General features: G+C 40.4%; 1 protein-coding gene across 3 annotated transcripts in view; it reads left to right on the forward strand.

Annotated features, from left to right (window-relative positions):
• ALDH1A2 (aldehyde dehydrogenase 1 family member A2) overlaps positions 1–20,172 on the forward strand; it is a 120,068-nt gene that overhangs the window by 50,528 nt on the left and 49,368 nt on the right. For all 3 annotated transcript variants that reach the window (XM_069596391.1, XM_069596392.1, XM_069596393.1), the window contains 3 exons: positions 8,904–9,008; positions 9,210–9,350; positions 12,150–12,279. In XM_069596391.1, coding sequence (XP_069452492.1) covers positions 8,904–9,008; positions 9,210–9,350; positions 12,150–12,279 — 376 coding nt within the window. The remainder of the gene's footprint in view (positions 1–8,903; positions 9,009–9,209; positions 9,351–12,149; positions 12,280–20,172) is intronic.

Raw genomic sequence — 20,172 nt, forward strand, 5'->3', positions numbered from 1 at the left:
GAAGCAAAAGAAAGCTGGAGTAGCAACCCTCAGATCAGATAAAATAGATCTTAAAGATTAGAAGAGATAAGGAAGCACACAACATAATGATCAAGGTATCAATCCAAGAGGAAGACATAACAATTGTAAATATCTGTGCACCCAGCATAGGAGCACCTCATTACATAAGACAACTAATAGGCATAAAAGGAGAAACTGACAGTAACACAATAATAGTAGGAAACTTTAATACCCCAGTCACACCAATGGACAGATCATCAAAACAGAAAATTAGTGAGAAAACACAAGTCTTAAATGGTACATTAGATGAGATGGATCTTACTGATATCTTCAGGACATTCCATCCAAATGCAGAAGACTACACCTTCTTCTCAAGTGCACATAAAACATTCTCCAGAATAGACCACATCTTGGGTCACAAATCAAACCTCAGTAAATTTAAGAAAATTGAAATCGTATCAAGCATCTTCTCCGACCACAATGCTGTGATATCAATTATAAGAAAAAAGCTGTAAGAAACACAAACACATGGAGATTAAACAACACATTTTTAAATAACCAACAGGTTAGTGAAGAAATCAAAAAGGAAATAAAAAAATTTTTAGAAACAAATGACAATGAAAACACAACAGCTCAAAACCTATGGGATGTAGTAGCAGAAGCAGTCCTAAGAGGGAGTTTACAGCAGTGCAGTCCCACCCAAGAAACAAGAGAAATACAAGTAGACAGCCTAACTGTACACCGGAACAACTGGAAAAAGAAGAACAAAAACTTCCAAAGTTAGTAGAAGGAGAGAAATCATAAAGATTTGAGCAGAAATAAATGAAAACGAAATGATAGAAACAGTAGTAAAGATTAATAAAACTAAAAGCTGATTCTTTCAAAAGGTAAACAAAATTGACAAACCTTTAGCTAGAGTCATCAAAAAAAAAAAAAGAATCAGATGAACAAAATTTGAAATTAAAAAGGAGAGGTTACAACAGACAGTGCAGAGCTACAAAGGATCATAAGAGACTGTTATGAACAACTGTGTGGCAATAAAATGGGTAACCTGGAAGAAATGGACAGATTCCTAGAAAAGTTCAATCTTCTAAGACTGAACCAAGAAGAAATAGAAATCATGAACAGCCCAATAACAAGCACTGAAATTGATGCTGTGATTAAAAAAATCTCCCAAAAAACAAAAGCCCAGGACCAGATGGCTTCGAAGAATTCTATCAAACATTTAGAGAAGAGCTAATGCCTGTCCTTTTAAAACTCTTTCAAAAAATTGAAGAGGAAGGAACACTTGCAAACTCATGCTATGAGGCCACCATCACCTTGATACCAAAACCAGACAAAGACAACACAAAAAAAGAAAACTACAGACCAAGGATGCAAAAATCTTCAACAAAATTTTAGCAAACAGAATTCAGCAATACACTGAAAAGCTCATACACCATGATTAAGTTGGGTTTATTCCAGGAATGCAAGGATTCTTCAATATAGACAAATCAATGTGATATATATTAATAGATATGAAAAATAAAAATCATATGATAATCTCAATAGATGCAGAAAAAGCCTTTGACAAAATTCAGCACCCATTTATGATAACAATTCTTTTTAAAAAATGGGCATAGAAGAAACATACCTCAACATAGTAAAGACCATATATGATAAGCCTACAGCAAGCATTATTCTCAATGGTGAGAAAACTGAAAGCATTCCCCCTAAGATCAGGAACAAGACAAGGGTGTCCACTTTCACCACTCTTATTCAACATCATTCTGGAAGTCCTAGCTACAGCAATCAGAGAAGAAAAAGAAATAAAAAGAATCCAGGTTGGAAAAGAAGAAGTAAAACTCTCACTGTTTGCAGATGACATGATACTGTACATAGAAAACCCTAAAAATAGTATCAGAAAATTAATAGAGCTAATCAGTTAGCATAGTTGCAGGATACAAAATCAATACACAGAAATCACTTGCATTTCAGTATACTAACAATGAAAAATCAGAAAAAGAAATTAAGGAATCAATCCCATTCACCATTGCAACAAAAATAATTAAATATCTAGGAATAAACTTACCTAAGGAGACAAAAGAACTGTACACAGAAAATTATAAGATACTGATGAAGGAAATCAAAGATGACATAAACAGATGGAGAAAGAGTCCATGTTCCTGGTTAGGAAGAATCAATATTGTGAAAATGATTATACTATCAAATACAATCTACAGATTCAGTGTGACCCCTATCAAATTACCAATGGCATTTTTCACAGAACTAGAACAAAAAATTTCACAATTCATGTAGAAACACAAAAGACCTGAATAGCCAAAGCAGTCTTGATAAAGATGAATGGAGGAAAAAAAAAAAAAAGATGAATGGAGGTGGAGGAATCAACCTTCCTGACTTTAGATTATACTACAAAGCTACAGTCATCAAGACTGTATGGTACTGGAACAAAGACAGAAATATAGACCAATGGAACAAGATAGAAAGCCCAGAAATAAACTCTTGCACCAATGGGTAGCTTATTTTTTACAAAGGAGGCAAGAATATACAGTGGGGAAAAGATAGCCTCTTCAATAAATGGTGCTGGGAAAACTGGACAGCTACATGTAAAAGAATGAAATTAGAACACTTCCTAACACCATACACAAAGATAAACTTAAAATGGATTAAAGACCTAAATGTACGACCAGAAACTATAAAACTTAGAGGAAAACAAAGGCAGAACACTAGATGACATAAACCAAAGTAAGATCCTCTATGACCCACCTCCTAGAGTAATGAAAATAAAAACAAAAGTAAACAAGTGGGACCTGATTAAACTCAAAAGCTTTTGTACAGCAAAGGAAACTATAAGCAAGGTGAAAAGACAACCCTCAGAATGGGAGAAAATAATAGCAAATGAAACAACTGACAAAGGATTGATTTCCAAAATATACAAGCAGCTCATACAACTCAATACCAGAAAAACAGACAGCCCAATCAAAAAGTGGGGAAAAGACCTAAACAGACATCTCTCCAAAGAAGACATACAGATGGCTAACAAACACATGAAAAGATGCTCAACATCACTCATTATTAAAGAAATGCAAATCAAAACTGCAATGAGATATCACCCCACACCAGTCAGAATAGCCATCATCAAAAAATCTACAAACAATAAATGCTGGAGAGGGTGTGGAGAAAAAGGAGTGCTTGCACTGTTGGTGGGAATGTAAATTGATACAGCCGTTATGGAAGATGGTATGGAGATTCCTTAAAAAACTAGGACTAAAGCCACCATATGACCCCACAATCTCACTCCTAGGCATAATATACCCTGAGGAAACCAGAATTTAAAAAGACACATGTATCCCATTGTTTACTGCAGCACTATTTACACAACAGCTAGAACACGGAAGCAACCTAGATGTCCATCGACAGGTGAATGGATAAAGAAATTGTGGTACGTATCCACAATGGAATATTACTCAGAATAAAAAGGAATGCGTTTGAGTCAGTCCTGATGAGGTGAATGGACCTAGAACCTATTATACAGAGTGAAGTGAGTCAGAAATAGAAAGATAAATATCATATTCTAATACATATATATGGAATCTGGAAGAATGGTACTGAAGAACTTATTTAAAGGTCAGCAGTGGAGAAACAGACATAGAGAATAGACTTACAGACATGGGGAGAGGGGAGGAGAGGGTGAGATGTATGGAAAGAGTAACATGGAAAATTACATTGCCATATGTAAGATAGATAGCCAGTGGGAATTTGCTGTATGGCTCAGGAAACTCAAACAGGGTCTTTCTATCAACTTAGAGGGGTGGGGTGGGGAGGGAGTTGGGAGGTTGGTTCAAAAGGGAGGGGATATTTGTATACCTTATGGTTGATTCATGTTGAGGTTGCAGAAAACCTCAGAAAAAAAATTTCAGAAAACCAAATTCTGTAAATCAATCATCCTTCAATAAAAAAATAAGTTAAATAAAAAGAAAGTGGTGGTACATATACACAATGGAATATTACTCAGCTATTAGAAAGAACGCTTTTGAATCAGTTCATATGCAGTGAGCCTATTATACAGAGCCTAAACTGGAGCCTATTATACAGAGCGAAGTAAGTCAGAGAAAAAAACACTAACACAGTATATTAATGCATATATATGGAATTTAAAAAGATGATAATGATGACCCTATATGTGAGACAGCAAAAGAGACACAGATATAAAGAACAGATTTTTGGACTCTGTGGGAGAAGGCGAGGGTGGGATGATTTGAAAGAATAACATTCAGTTCAGTTCAGTTCGGTTCAGTCCCTCAGTCATGTCTGACCCTTTGCGACCCCATGAATCACAGCACACCAGGCCTCACTGTCCATCACCAACTCCCAGAGTTTGCTCAAACTCATGTCCATTGAGTCAGTGATGCCATCCAACCATCTTATCCTCTGTTGTCCCCTTCTCCTCCCGCCTTCAATCTTTGCCAACATCAAGGTCTTTTCAAATGAGTCAGTTCTTCACATCAGGTGGCCAAAGTATTGGAGTTTCAGCTTCAGCATCAGTCATTCCAATGAACATACAGGACTGATTTCCTTTGGGATGGACTGGTTGGATCTCCTTGCAGTCCAAGGGACTCTCAAGAGTCTTCTCCAACACCACAGTTCAAAAGTATCAATTCTTCGGTGCTCAGCTTTCTTTAAAGTCCAACTCTCACATCCATACATGACTACTGGAAAAACCATAGCCTTGACTAGATGGACCTTTGTTGGCAAAGTAATGTCTCTGCTTTTTAATATACTATCTAGGTTGGTCATAACTTTTCTTCCAAGGAGCAAGCATCCTTTAATTTCCTGGGTGCAGTCACCATCTGCAGTGATTTTGGAGCCCCCCAAAATAGTCAGCCACTGTTTCCACTGTTTCTCCATCTATTTGCCATGAAGTGGTGGGACCAGATGCCATGATCTTAGTTTTCTGAATGTTGAGCTTTAAGCCAACTTTTTCACTCTCCTCTTTCACTCTCATCAAGAGGCTCTTGAGTTCTTCCTCGCTTTCTGCCATAAGGGTGGTGTCCTCTGCATATCTGAGATTATTGATATTTCTCCTGGTAATACTGGTTCCAGCTTGTGCTTCATCCAACCCAGCATTTCTCATGACGTACTCTGCATGTGAGTTAAGTAAGCACAGTGACAATATACAGCCTTGGCATACTCCTTTTCCTATTTGGAACCAGTCTGTTGTTCCAGCAAATTTGGAAAACTCGGCAGTGGCCACAGGACTGGAAACGGTCAGTTTTCATTCCAATCCCTAAGAAAGGCAATGCCAAAGAATGCTCAAACTATCGCACGATTGTACTCATTTCACATGCTTGTTGGAGAAGGAAATGGCAACCCACTCCAGTACTCTTGCCTGGAGAATCTCATGGATAGAGGAGCCTGGTGGGCGACAGTCCATGGGGTCACAAAGAGTCAGACAGGACAGAGCGACTTCACTTTCACATGCTTATAAAGTAATGCTCAAAATTCTCCAAGCCAGACTTCAACAGTACGTGAACTGTGAACTTTCAGATGTTCAAGCTGGTTTTGGAAAAGGCAGAGGAACCAGATATCAAATTGCCAACATCTGCTGGATCATTGAAAAAGCAAGAGAGTTCCAGAAAAACATCTATTTCTGCTTTATTGACTATGCCAAAGCCTTTGACTGTATGGATCACAATAAGCCGTGGAAAATTCTGAGAGAGATGGGAATACTAGACCTCTTGAGAAATCTGTATGCAGGTCAGGAAGCAACAGTTGGAACTGGACATGAAACAACAGACTGGTTCCAAATAGGAAAAGAATAACGTTGAAATATGTATATTACCATATGTGAGATAGATGACCAGTTCAAGTTTGATGCATGAAACGGCACTCAAAGCTGGTGCACTGGGACAACTCAGAGGGATGGGATGGGGAGAGTGGTGGGATGGGGGTTTGGGAGGGGGGAACACATGTACCCCCGTGACTGATTCATGTCAATGTATGGCAGTAACCACCGCAATATTGTAGAGTAACTAGCTTCCAATTAAAATGAATTAATTAATTTTTTAAAAAAGATCCCATACTATATTTTATACTGAGAAAATTATCCGTGGGCTTAAATAACAGTAAGAGGATGAATTTTATTCTATTAAAAAATAAGTGGTTTTTCTGTTTGACCTTTGGTAGACCTCTAAGAAACAATAGAAGGTCATAGAATATCAGTCTTTACACACATCCCTGGTGACTCAGTCAGTAAAGAATGTGTCTGCAGTGCAGGAGACCCAGATTCGATCCCTGGGTCAGGAAGATCCCCTGGAGGAGGAAATGGCAACCCACTCCAGTATTCTTGCCTAGAGAATTCCATGGACAGAGCAGCCTGGTGGGCTATAGTCCGTGGGGTCAGACATGACTGAGCGACTAAACCACCACCACCACATACATTTAGAACTGTTCAATAAAGCTTAAAAACTGTAATTGGAGCTGATGACATATCAAGAGTTAAGAAGTTTTAGTCAAATAGTGAATAAAAAGAATATTGGCACGACCCATTCCATTCTCCCTTAAACCTGATAAGGTCTAGAAGTGAATGTTTAATGAAACTAACCTCTAATAAATGTTTTTCTTTTGTTACCTTTAAGATCATACTGCATTTAAAAGGGGTATACAGATTCAATGAAAAATGTTAGGAAATTTGTTAAACGGAGTGAGAAGAGTCTTATAACCATTAAAGAGTTGTGTTTCTTTGGTCTGAGCAAGTCTGGAAACCAGGGTACAGTGGGAAGAGCAACAGACCCAGAGCCCCGGAAATGACCCGCTGTTTCTGACTATTAACCTCTCTCAATGTCTTCATCTTCAGTTGAAATAATAAAATCCTGCCTTTAGGGTTGTTGTGAGTATTTAATAAACTACTAGGGACTGTTGACCCTTGAAAGACTGGAACTGTTAATCATCCTTGCCTCTCCTGTGTCTAGAAATACCTTACATTTATTAAATACATTATACAAATGAATACAGCATATTAAGCATGTTTACACATTCATAGTAAAAACTTAAAAACTGTTACAAAATCATTGTGTTTGTGCTCAGTACATTTGTATTAAGTGCGTTTATAGGCTTAAGGTATTTTTTCCCTCGTTTTATCTTAAAAAGCCTCAGTAAAAGAAGACTCCTTCAACACAGGCTCATTGTTTTATCAAATCAAGGAAAGAGCAAAGATCTTATATAACCTAGAACTTAATATTTAAAATTGTAGATATACACTCATTTTCAGTTCAGTTCAGTCGCTCAGTCGTGTCTGACTCTTTGCAACCCCATGAATCGCAGCATACCAGGCCTCCCTGTCCATCACCAACTCCCGGAGTTCACTCAGACTCACGTCCATCGAGTCAGTGATGCCATCCAGCCATCTCATCCTCTGTCGTCTGCGTCTTCTCCTCCTGCCCCCAATCCCTCCCAGCAGCAGAGTCTTTTTCAGTGAGTCAACTCTTCGCATGAGGTGGCCAAAGTACTGGAGTTTCAGCTTTAGCATCATTCCTTCCAAAGAAATCCCAGGGCTGATCTCCTTCAGAATGGACTGGTTGGATCTCCTTGCAGTCCAAGGGACTCTCAAGAGTCTTCTCCAACACCACACTTCAAAAGCAGCAATTCTTCGGCACTCAGCCTTTTTCACAGTCCAACTCTTTAGCCTCATCTGTAATTATTAAAATGCCAAGCAGTAGCAAATCAGCTTATCATTGTGTTTGTTCTAAATTGACTGGCTACTAAATGGTTCAGAAATTTTTGTTATTGGGCCGTAAATTTTATGGAGCAAAATATCTTTGTGTATTCTTTGAGCTTTCATAGTCCAAAATATTAGTTTGGATTTTTTTAATGTCAATAAAAATTTAATGTTTTTGCCCATATTTTCCCTCCTCCTTTAACTCATCTCTTACAAATCTCCTGAGAAATTGACTTGCATAATTTCTTAAGCCATTAGTCTCTTTGCCATTTTAAGATAACCTTCATTTCCTATATAAAGAAACCAAGGCTCTTAAGAAAAATCCTGGAGAGACGAATTCGAAAGTTATAGGCCTTTTTACTTTGCCTACCCAGCAAAAGGAAAGTGATCTAACTGGGGTTTACACATGTAAGTTGTTCAAGTCACCAGTTGGTTTGGTCAGAGTCATTGCTGTGTTCTGGTTTTGACTATAAATTAGGCAAATGCTTGTTCCAGCACCATTCAGGTTTCCCTGTGAGGTCACTTAAGGCTTCTGACAGAGAAACTAGTAGCTCAGGCTGACAGTTTGATCCATGATTTACCCTTTTGGGATATTGGCCAGAGCTTAGACTCTAATAAATACTTTCTCAGCTTCAGAATATGCTCTGTATGTAGATGAGACTCTCCTTCCTTCCTTGTTTGACTCTCTCAGTAATTGACAGATTCACTAAAGGTAAGCATTATATTTAATCTTTGGATGACATTGAGGTAAAAATACCACAAAGGAAATTTCTGAATTGGGGGTGAGGCTAGACTGCATAATGATCAAGCTTTTCTTGTAACTCTTCAAATTCTGTACTTTAGTTATATACCAGCAAGTATGCTGTGCTATGCTTAGTTACTGTCATGTCCAACTCTGCAACCCCATGGACTGTAGCCTGCCAGGCTCCTCTGTCCATGGGGATTCTCCAGGCAAGAATACTGGAGAGGGTTACCATGCCCTCCTCCAGGGGATTTTCCTAACCCAGGGAGTGCACCCAGGTCTCCTGCATTGCAGGTGGATTCTTTACCGTCTGAGTCACCAGGGAAGCCCAAGAATACTGGCAGAGCAAGTATTACTACTATAGTACTTTAATATAATACAGCACCATTGACTGACTTTCTGTCACTTACCTCATGGAGTCCATTCTGTTGTCTGTTCCCTTAGATTTTTATTAACAACGAGTGGCAGAACTCAGAGAGTGGGAGAGTGTTCCCCGTCTATAATCCAGCCACAGGAGAACAGGTGTGTGAAGTTCAAGAAGCAGACAAGGTATGTTCATCTGAGAAGAAAAACTGCTATGAAATAGCTACCTTCAGACAGCAAAACACTAAACTTATGCTGTCCAGACATCACCACTGACGTTCATTTATCACCGTGTGTGTGTGTGTGTGTGTGTGTGTGTGTGTGTATGTGTGTGAAAGCAAATGTTTCTTCCTTTATTGCATCATCGTCTCTCTTCCTCTCTAACAGGCAGACATAGACAAAGCAGTGCAGGCAGCCCGCCTGGCTTTCTCTCTGGGTTCAGTGTGGAGAAGGATGGATGCTTCAGAAAGAGGCCGTCTGTTGGATAAGCTTGCAGACTTGGTGGAACGAGACAGGGCAGTCCTTGCAGTAAGTAACCTAAGAAAACGTCGTCTTCACCACAAAATTTACCATCCACTGAAATTTAGATTCCTCAGTCTTTCTGAAAGCATATGATGCAGATCTGGGGAACAAGTGAAGGAGTACATAATAACTCATGAAAAAGGGGAGAGGTTTGGCTTCTGGGGACCAGCTGAGTGTCTTTTCTTACTGAATTTTGAAGAACAGAACCATAGCTTCCCATGACTGGTACAGACCTTGCTGCTTTCCTTGTCCCTCTCCCTCCCACCCTCAACGAAAAGAACAAGAACAATCCAGCAGTGGGGAAGTGAGCTCGTTGCCTGCAGGAAGCCAGACCACTCTGTTGGCATTCCAAAGAGTTCTGCCTCTCCAGTGTGAGCCCCCTTAACCAGAGAGAATCCTTCAGAAGCAGAAGGTGTGATGCAGACCTCTCATACAGCTCTGCTCCCTTTGTTCTTCTGTCACTTTCTAGAATTGATAGAAAGGAGAGACAGGAGACAGCAACTTTCTTTTGCTACAATGATCATTTTCTCACATAAGGGACATTCGCTTTCCTAGTGGTTTGTTGTTGTTGATGCTGTTTTAAAAATAGAAGTCAGTTTGTTCGAGAATACAAACTCTTGGACACTGGAACCATTTTGAAATGCCCGTAGTCTTCACCTGCATGACCCATAATGACTCAGTCATTGAATATTGAGGGCATCCTTGTCGAGTCAGTGCATTAAGGCCATGAGTACTACGGTCTCTCCTCTGCTTGGAAAGTCACATCACTCTTGGGTTTCCTTTGGGGGAGGGGAGCACCAGTCCCTTCGGCATTGTCGCTTCCACCATCACTCTCCCTTCTTCCATCCCCCTCATGGATCTGTTTCTAGTGTGGAAACAAAAATGGATGCCTTATGGAGATGGTTTGGAACTCCTGCTGTGTGTAACACATATTTGTCCATAAAAGCATTTTCTGGTTTGGTACTTCAAGGAATGCTGTTTCCAATGAGATGTTTCTACATGTTGGGAAAAGGTGTTTCGTGAAGATTCATAAGACACTTGGCATATTAAAGACTGACAAGCCCTGCTCAGTGTGTCTCAACCCTTTTGGAGCCCCAACTAATTTTCTGGCTAATCTGTCAATATTGTACAAAACAGAATTCTTTGGCGTACCTTGGGGGAACGCTGGTCTGTATGCTATCTCTTTACTGGATTTTGATTTCTTTGAGAGTGAAAAGTGTGTTTTACTTCCTGTTGTTGTAGTCCGAGTATAGTTCTTGGCACGTAAATAGTATGATGGGGGCACATTGATGGTCTGTAATTATCTATTTCAGTTAAATCCATACAGTATTCATAACATTAGATTAGCAGTACTTACTAGATGAAGATATAGTTCATTTCTGCAGTTATCTTTTCATGTCATAACATTCAAATGCCATCCTTTCTCTGACGTGTCTCACTGTGGTCAAGTCCTTTTTCCCATCACACTTAAATGAGAATCCTACTTTTAAACACTCCTAAGCCATGTGACGAATGAATTTTACTAAGAGGTATCCTCTTGAATATAGGGAAGCTCCTGACCAGAATACTGAAGTTAATATTGCATCCAGGTAAACACAATTGAGAATAAACCCAGGGCTGGCAACTCTCAGGTGATCAACAGCTCATAGGGATGGACTGCTTAGGTGGCCCAGAATCTGATGAATGGCTCTGCTTTAGTCTGTGTAGTCTAGACCTTGGCTCTATACCCTCTGTGTGGAGAATATAATGCTCATCTCACAGACCTATAAATATTCTAAAAAGAACTGGGAAATACCTTGTTTTGCTAATATACAATGAATAGGTCACATAGTATTTTAAAATGAGTTCCATCCTATACACGTATTACATGAATAAATCACACTGTAAATGCTATTTTTATGTCATTGAATGGAGAGTATTTCAATTTTAGTTTTTTTAGTTCTCAGATAATTTTAGTGCCAGTATATATTGTAAAATGTCCTTGAGGAAGAGGACATGAGATTGCAAACATATGTTTTTGTTTATATTATTTGTTAAATATGTAAAACCCCCTACTATTTCTCAAGTCAAAATACTCTTCTCATTCCAGTGAATTCTTCTTAAATTCTTTACATTACAGACTTATCCTATTTAGGAATGTGTCATTAAAATAATAACATTTATAATCTAAAACTGCTTAATAACTCTAACTCTATTTTTATTAAATGGACCAAGTACTTCACTCTTAATAGATAATGGTTGTTAAGCTAAATATTTACAGAAAACCAGCCCTCATGTTGTTACAGTATGAGCTTCCCTAGAGGAGATCTTGTTTATTTGGTGGTAATAAATAAACTCGCTGTGCACCGCGGCCATTCCATTTCTCAGCAGGGGTCTTGGCAGCTGTGGGGAGCGTTTTATATTCTCATCAAGTGCATAAAAGCCCATGTCCCTGCTCCTCTTTATGGATTCAGATTACTGATGTAGACTCTGAAAAATCCCCGCGTAGCTCTGATCATTAATATAACAGAAGCTGGTTGACAAGCAGAACACTTTCTTTATCACCAGTGGTGTTTATGTATTGGAATAGTGGTTACTGGAAGCTCATACCCAAGCACAAGAACACGTACATACATACTCATGGTGGCTTTTACTGGAAACTAAACTCGACAAGCAGTACTAAAATCTTTTCATTTGGGAAATCAGAGTTGACCAGGTATGCGTCATTATTCAGATTCATTTGTATTCTTTCCATTCCTTTTTTTGTTTGCTCCAGCAATCACTTAATGTATCACTGGAAAGTTCTCTCTGTTTCTTTTCCCACAGACCATGGAATCCCTCAATGGTGGCAAACCGTTTCTGCAAGCATTTTATGTCGATTTGCAAGGAGTCATCAAAACCCTTCGGTATTATGCAGGCTGGGCTGATAAAATTCACGGGATGACCATTCCTGTAGGTATGTGAGACCTGAGTACGTTGAAAAGGGAAACATGAGACCTCAGCAGAAACACACTGTCACCATCAGACACAGACAGCAGTCACATGGAGTTCAGATCTGAGCACACTTTTGCAGCAGCTTGAACTGAACAAAGAACAAAACAGATTTTGTCACTGCTTCTGACAGTATCCCTATTTCAGTATGTAGCCAGTCCACACATAGGTGCAGAGGAAGCCACATCAGTACATCAGTCAGCTAAGGAACAAGCGTGTGTCAGCTGCAGAGTTCCTTGCACTGTGCTAGCTTAGGTGCTGGGGCGAGACAAGCATTGGGTGTGGGAAAGCCAGGGAAAACTCTGAGAAGATTAAGACTTGGCCCTTGGTCTCCTGAAACCTAAGATTTTCTTGTTTAGAAGGAAATCCTCTAAAATGTTAACAATTGTCTTCTCTGAGTGGTGAGATTATGGATTGTTTATTATTTCTTTTTCATATTTCTCCATATTTTCTGTATTTCCTATAAAGACCATGAACTACTTTTACCATCTGTAAAAACAACCACCATCCTGACACATTGTCTTTTAAGATCCAGTTTTGGAGACAAAACCAGTAAGACAAAACAAAGATCTCTACAGGAGAGTTACAGTTAGGTGCTAAGCTGTGTGGCTTGGTCTGTCAGTGCTGTGGCCCTTAAAGCAATGGGAAGGCATCCAAACTAAGTCAGTGGAAAGGTCTCGGTCTGAGCATGTACACAAGCCCGCCAGGCTTCTCTGTCCATAGGGATCCTCCAGGCAAGAATATTGGAGTGGGTTGCCATTTCCTTCTCCAGGAGATCTTTCTGACCCAGGGATCGAACCTGTGTCTCTTAGATCTTCTGCGTTGTCAGGCTTTACCACTAGTGCCACCTGGGAAGCCCAAGCATGAGTACTGGGCTGTAGTAACATGAAATACAGTGCTTTCACAGCAGCACCAAGGGGTAGGCACTGTTACTACCAGAGGAGAAAACTGAGGCCTAGAAACGTTACATTGTCTTCCTGATTCACCCAGCAGATAAACTGTAGAGCCAAAACTTTGGCGTTAGAGCCTGGCGAATCACTTCACTAGAGAATCTGTTTTAGAAACTGGGAGGAAGAAAGATCATGACAGGAAAGGAGCCAGCTGGAAGAGATATGAGGATATTGGCAGTGGTGCATAGGTATACAGAAAGAAAATACATGTGTTTGAGTGGCTCCTGGATGGGCTAAGTAGTGTACCAGGTGCTCTACCTGTGTTCTTTGGAGCCAGCTTTCCTTGTGCACACTGGGGAGAGTGGAGAGTGATGCTAGGGACCTTAGAGTGCCTGTGTGGGCCTTCCTCGACGGAGGAGGATTGGTTTCCCAGGAAAGGAAACCAATGGCTGATAGTGTAGCTGGCTTAGAGCAGCGCCTCTCAAACTTGAATGTGCATATGTATTACCTGGGATCGTCTTCCAGTGCAGGTCTAGGATGGGGTCTGAGAATCTGTGTTCCTGTCCAGCTGCCAGGCTATGCCTGTGCTGCCAGTTCTCTGCCTCAAGTAGTGAGGAGTCACAGTGACAAAGAAGAGAGACGAGACTTCTTTAGCATTATCTCCATGAATGATGCTGACATGTGGAATGCTGGTTTTAGAAAATGGGTTTCTGGTTATAGAGACTCTTCCCTGCCATTCAGAAGTTTCCCAAGTTCAGACTCAGAAGGATGGAGAAGATAAAGGAAGGCCAGAATCTTAGTTTAGTCCTGGCTCTCAGATATTACGGACCACTGTTCTTTGTAGGATATGTAGGATTGAAGAACGGCCTAAGTGAGACAGAGTCATAGCTTGGTATGTGCATACCTGTGGGAGGGCCTGGGAATTAAAACCTTTGTCAAGAACAGGACATGTGTCAGCCTTTTCAAGCTGACCTCTGCTGTTTCAGTGCAGAAGGGAAATTATCAGAATCAAAGGCTCCAGTTTTTTTGCATCCCACCTCACCTGCCATTTCACTGTTTTGGATATTTCAACATCTTTTCAAATGATATACGGAGATCTTAGAAATAAGATAAAATCTAAGGCTGTATGTATACATAAATACCTACTTGGCCTAACAATGTCTTGGTTTTCTTTTGCCTCCTTAGGAGAAAAGTCCTTGATTGATGAGATAAAGATTTGTTGGAATTTTTGATCATATTTGATACTTTACTGTAACTTTATCTGGCAGTAGAGGTGGTTGGTTTATAAGCCTCACTGTTTTCATCTGATGCTCTATAGAGATTCTGAATTAGAAGTACAGGGCTTAGAAAAGACATTCACTGTAGTCTCTCCCACCTTTACTCATAAACTGGTGTCCAGCCTGTGAAGGAAAAAAAGAGGAGGAATTCTGTAAAATGCTAAGTAATTTTTGTTTCCCTGATTTCCTCTAATGTGCATTCAGAGGGATACTTTGGGAGAAGGCAATGGCACCCCACTCCAGTACTCTTGCCTGGAAAATCCCATGGATGGAGGAGCCTGGTAGGCTGCAGTCCATGGGGTCACTAAGAGTCAGACACGACTGAGCGACTTCCCTTTCACTTTTCACTTTCATGCATTGAAGAAAGAAATGGCAACCCACTCCAGTGTTCTTGCCTGGAGAATCCCAGGGATGGGGGAGCCTGGTGGGCTGCTGTCTATGAGGTCGTACAGAGTCAGACACGACTGAAGCGACTTAGCAGCAGCAGCAGCAGGATGAAGAACTCTCCAGGGATTCAGGTTGTTAGGCAGAGGTCCTGGGAAGCTGTGGGTCTGGGACATAAGATATTTCATTGTGGTGCCTCAGGCAGATGAAAGAAGGACAAAGACAGACATGAACTTGGCCACTTTCCTTTCTGTTCCAGTTTTAGACACATTTTGGCATGCCTATAGGCTACTGAGTGTTCATCTCACAACCCCTTTGACTAGTTCAGTGCTTAGGGCATCTGGTTGGCTAAACCCAGGGGGTCATAGTAGAAGACCAGGGAAAGGGAGGGTCATTATTGTTCGCTTATTTATTCTCACATTTGTTCAGTCAGTCCATCTGTGCTTTATTGTCATTTGTAACTTTATAATTTAATATCAGCTTGATTTCTGTCTCTGTGTTCTTGGCTTTTTTCAATGAAATCTGGACCATAAGAAAGCTATTAGCTTTTAACCATTAGGTCTTTATTGTGTTATATACGTTTCCATGTGCCAAGTCTCTTCAGTCGTGTCCAACTCTTCACGACCCTGTGGACTGTGGCCTGCTAGGCTTCTCTGTCCATGGGATTCTCTAGGCAAGAATACTGGAGTGGGTTGCCATTTCCTCCTCCAGGGAATCTTCCCAACCCAGGGATTTAACCCAGGTCTCCTGTGGCTCCTGCATTACAGGCAGATTCTTTACTGCTGAGTCACATTTTCCTGTGAAACAGCCTAATTTTGTTTGAGATTATAAGTATAAAGAAATAATATACTTTATGTTTGAGCATGTAAAAGTCTTTTGCATACAGGATCTGTGTGATTCTATGTGTGATCCTGTGAAACGAGTCAGTTTTTAAAAGGTATTATACACATTTTGCAGGTAAGAAAATGAGACAGCAAGGGTTTAGTGTCTTGAACAAGGTCACATGTGAGTAAGTGGCAGGCCTGAGATTCAAACCCAAGTCTCTCTTTGCCTAAGCCATTGTAGACCCTCTGGTAGAGACCTATGAGCAGAGTGGGAAAAGGAAGAGGCCAGTCAACCCAGTGAAGTCTTGAACCCTCTGCATATTTTTAGATTAACATTAACTGTTATTCCTAGAGGAAATAGAAGGGTAGAAAGCAGTCATAAAAATAAATCTGAAAGTTTTGTTTTTTTTTTAATCTATGACTGCTTTGTTGCATTGAATCATACTCCATGGTTCATCCAATTTAGTATCCCTGACACTGAAGGGTAAGACCCAGGAAGAGTAGGAGGAATTATGCTGTTGTCTCTGGGACTCCTTCCCATTTAGGAAGGCTGGGCATTCTGCCTCATAATGAGAAGAGCCCTTCCTTTACCTCTTGTACCATGTGTCAGCCTCAGCCTCTCGGGCATCCCCTCATTCATACGTTCATTCAGCAGATTTTTTTAACCACCTGTGTTAAACACTGGGGCTACAAAGGTAAACAGGTAAGATGCCCATAGAATAGTAAGGAAAACAAGCAGGTAGACAGCCGAGTGCAATATAGAGTGGCTTGTTCACATATGGACATACAGAGTTCAGTGTGTACTCTGTAGGAAAGGCATATCACTCAGCATTAAGGCTTCCTGGAGAAGGAAGTGAGATACACAGCTGATAACCTGTGCAAGGGCTGGTGCGTGAAGATGTAGCCAGGGCGACAACCAGCAGTGCTAGCAGTCCGCGCAGAGCATGGAGGGAGCAGAGTCTGTGTGCTAGTGTGGCCAGTTTTAGCAGACAGTGGGGCCCTGGGCCTGGGGAGGCTGCTACAAGTGTTTTTCCACAGTAATGGTGAGTCACTGAATTATTTTAAGTAAATAAGTGTCTTGATCAAAATTGGTTTTAGAAAGAGATTTTGATGACATAATGGATAATCAGTTGCAGAGAGCAAGTAAGTACTTTTCCCCCCTCCCCCGGCAGGGTAGCCTCCCTCTAGAATATCTGGGAGGAGGAAAAAAGGATTGCAGCATGACCACTGCTGAGCCTCCGCTGGATAGCCATTTCGCACTCTGAACTGAGAGATTCCCTTATCCCTCTCTGTTACATCCCAACCAAGGCCCACAGTTGGATGTTTTCACAGAATCATGCAGTATTAGTTTGACTCACAATGGTCTTAATGTTCTTGTCTTTACAATATTATCTATAATTTCTGGCCATGGTACTCAGTGGAACCATTCTTTCTGACCATAAATCCTATGCTTTGACCCTTCTGCTATAACATCTGCTAATTATGATGATAAATAATAATCATTATTATGATTTATTGTACACTTTCCTTGTGCCTGTTACAGTATCTCTAATCTCATAGCAGCCCTCCAGGGGAAGTAGTTTTATCTCCATTCTGATCATTTTCAAATGTGCCAAAATTCCCAGCTCCTCCCATGGCCACAAAATCTTTGTGCTGGAGGAAGGAACAAAGATTATCTTCAGTTCACTGAGGGAGAAGTCGATGTTTTGGTTTACATTACTTATGGTTTATCTCTGTTACAGTGTTGATTTGTTTTGTGATAGGTAAGCAGAGAAAATGTAGTTCATACTTTAACTAAATTCTGACATAAAAATGAGTTTATGATACATTAGCATATCCAAAGGTTAAAAAGCTACAAAGGCCACCTGTAATTATTTATCCAGTTCACCTCCTCTCAGTTTTACCTGTTAAATTAAAGGATAGGCTAAAAATGTGCAAAAATTGTCTTGAATCCTACTGTTCTGCCTTCAACAGCTCGATCTGATTTAATATTGTCAACAGAGAACTCATATGGTGAGATCATGTTCAATCAATGAGAATGAGGAGCTGTTTGCTTTACTCACCTAAGCAGAACCCAGGGCAGATAGAAAGAAACAAAGTGTCTGACTTTGTGACCCCATGGGATTCTCCAGGCCAGAATATTGGAGTGGGTAGCCTTTCCCTTCTCCAGGGGATCTTCCCAGCCCAGAGATTGAACCCAGGTCTGCACGTTGCAGACAGACTCTTAACCAGCTGAGCCACAGGGGAAGCCCAAGAATACTGGAGTGGGTAACCTATACCTTCTGCAGTGGATCTTCCCAGCCCAGTGTCTCCTGCATTTCAGGCGGATTCTTTACCAGCTAAGCTATCAGGGAAACCCAAAGCAGGTCGAGTTACCTGAATTGGTGGTGACGGATCATGGAGTCTGCTTCACATGTAACCTCTTTGAGAGGCAGGTTGAAGAAAACTCAGGGATCCCTAAGGCCATCTTCCTTATTCTTCAGACAGAGAAACTAAGGTCCAGAGAAGTAAAGCAGCTTTTTTCCCAAGATCATACAATGTGTAGTGGTAGAGCTAAGATATGTTCATAATTGACTCAGGAGCATGTAGTCAAACTTCTGAGATGCTGCCACTTGACCCCTGGGGGAAATAGTGTCATCTTCACTGTATGTTACTGTAGAATCTCCAGTGTCTGTATAGCTATCTATGGTGTTTATCATTACAGCTGTGAAATGCCCAGTGAGATCTGCCCAGTCTCAGAATACATAGGTATCTGCTAGAGGACATAATGAACTAGTTCAGTGTAGTTGGTCTAATTGTTCATTACTGGGGTCACCAAAAGGTCATTGCTAGTTCCTTGAAAGGTAATTCTATACACAAATTAGAAGATGGCCATCCGTTCATTGAATTGTTTAACCGATTTTGATGCTATTAAATAAACTCATTTTTAGAGTTACCAGGTGTATAAAAATTGTAGCAGTTCTTGAAATGCTCTTAGTATTATAGTTGGGAGCCATTTCTTGAGGTCCATGTAATAAATTTTTCCTCAATTTCTGGCACATTTCAGATTCTTCTGATTTCATTTACCATACGTATTACCTAATCATACTCTAATTTATGTATAGAGCATGTCAATGCCCAATACTTTTATGAGAATAATAATTTTGTTAATTTTTTTTCAAGCAGCTGTTAAATCTGCTCTAAGGAGTAATGTTTACCCTGAAGGAATAATCCACACAGTTGTTGCAATTAAGTAACTTCTATCTTTCCTGTGTAATTTGCTGTCAGTCGGTTCAGTCACTCCATCATGTCCGACTCTTGGTGACTCTGTGGCCTGCAGCACGCCAGGCTTCCCTGTCCATCCAACTCCCAGAGCTTGCTCAAACTCACGTCCATTAAATGACATAGAACAGTGGCTCAACATTCACAAATACGGAAGAAGTTTTCCTGTTACTCATCTCTAGGGACAAAGACTCTTCTTAGTTTTACTGTAAACTAAGAAATGGCTTAATCTATACATGCTCGGTAAAATTTGATCCATAGTTCAACTACATTCATGATAAAGCTTTTAATTGCAATTCTTCATCAAGTTATATAACACTGAGGTATAAAAACACATCAGAAAAGTTGTCTCTGGGTGTGTCTTAAACTCCTTCTAAGAACAGTAGTTTTTACTTTCCTGAATGAAATGCAAAAGAGGCTAAGAGATAAAAAGTCCTAAACACGAGATTTGGTATTTCCGTCTTGGTGTCTCATCTCTTCTTTAGTTTTCTCCACCATGGTTGTGTCCTAACTTGCTGGCTTGGAATATGGTATTCAGAACATTTATTTGTTATTTTCATCAAATGCAGTCCGTTCTTGCTGAGTCTGAGCTCTCTCTGTAATGCCTTATATTTGGTAAGAAGACCTAAGATGGTTGTAGCCTAAAGTGGAGTATCTGAGTTTGGATGGAGATTTTTTTTCCTCTGTCAAGCTGATGTGCTTTATAGTGCAAAGCTAGAGAAATGATGGAAACAATCTTTTTAATCATCTTACTGTATTTAAATAGTGTTACAGCAAAAAGACTAAAGGTGTTTCAGATGGTAAAGAATCTGCCTCCAAAGCAGGAGACCCAGGTTCTAATCCTGGGTCAAGAAGATTCCCTGGAGAAGGGAATGGCTATCTACTCCAATATTCTTGCCTGGAGAATTCCATGGATGGAGCAGTTTGACAGGCTATAGTCAATGAGGCTATATAGTTCATGTCCATGAGAACATGACTGAGCAACTAACCCTTTTACTTTGGGCTTTCCGGGTGGCTCAGTGGTTAAAAAAAAAAAAAAAATCTGCCTGCCAGTGCAGGAGATGTGGGTTCAGTCTCTGGGTTAGGAAGATCTCCTGAAGGAGGAAATGGCAACCCTCTCCAGTATTCTTGCCTGGGAAATCCCTTGGATAGAGAAACCTAGTGGGCTGTGGTCCATGGAGTCACAAAGAGTCAGACATGACTGAGTGACTGAACACACTAA

This window comes from Ovis canadensis, chromosome 7 (assembly GCF_042477335.2).
Source record: "Ovis canadensis isolate MfBH-ARS-UI-01 breed Bighorn chromosome 7, ARS-UI_OviCan_v2, whole genome shotgun sequence".
Lineage (NCBI taxonomy): Eukaryota > Metazoa > Chordata > Mammalia > Artiodactyla > Bovidae > Ovis > Ovis canadensis.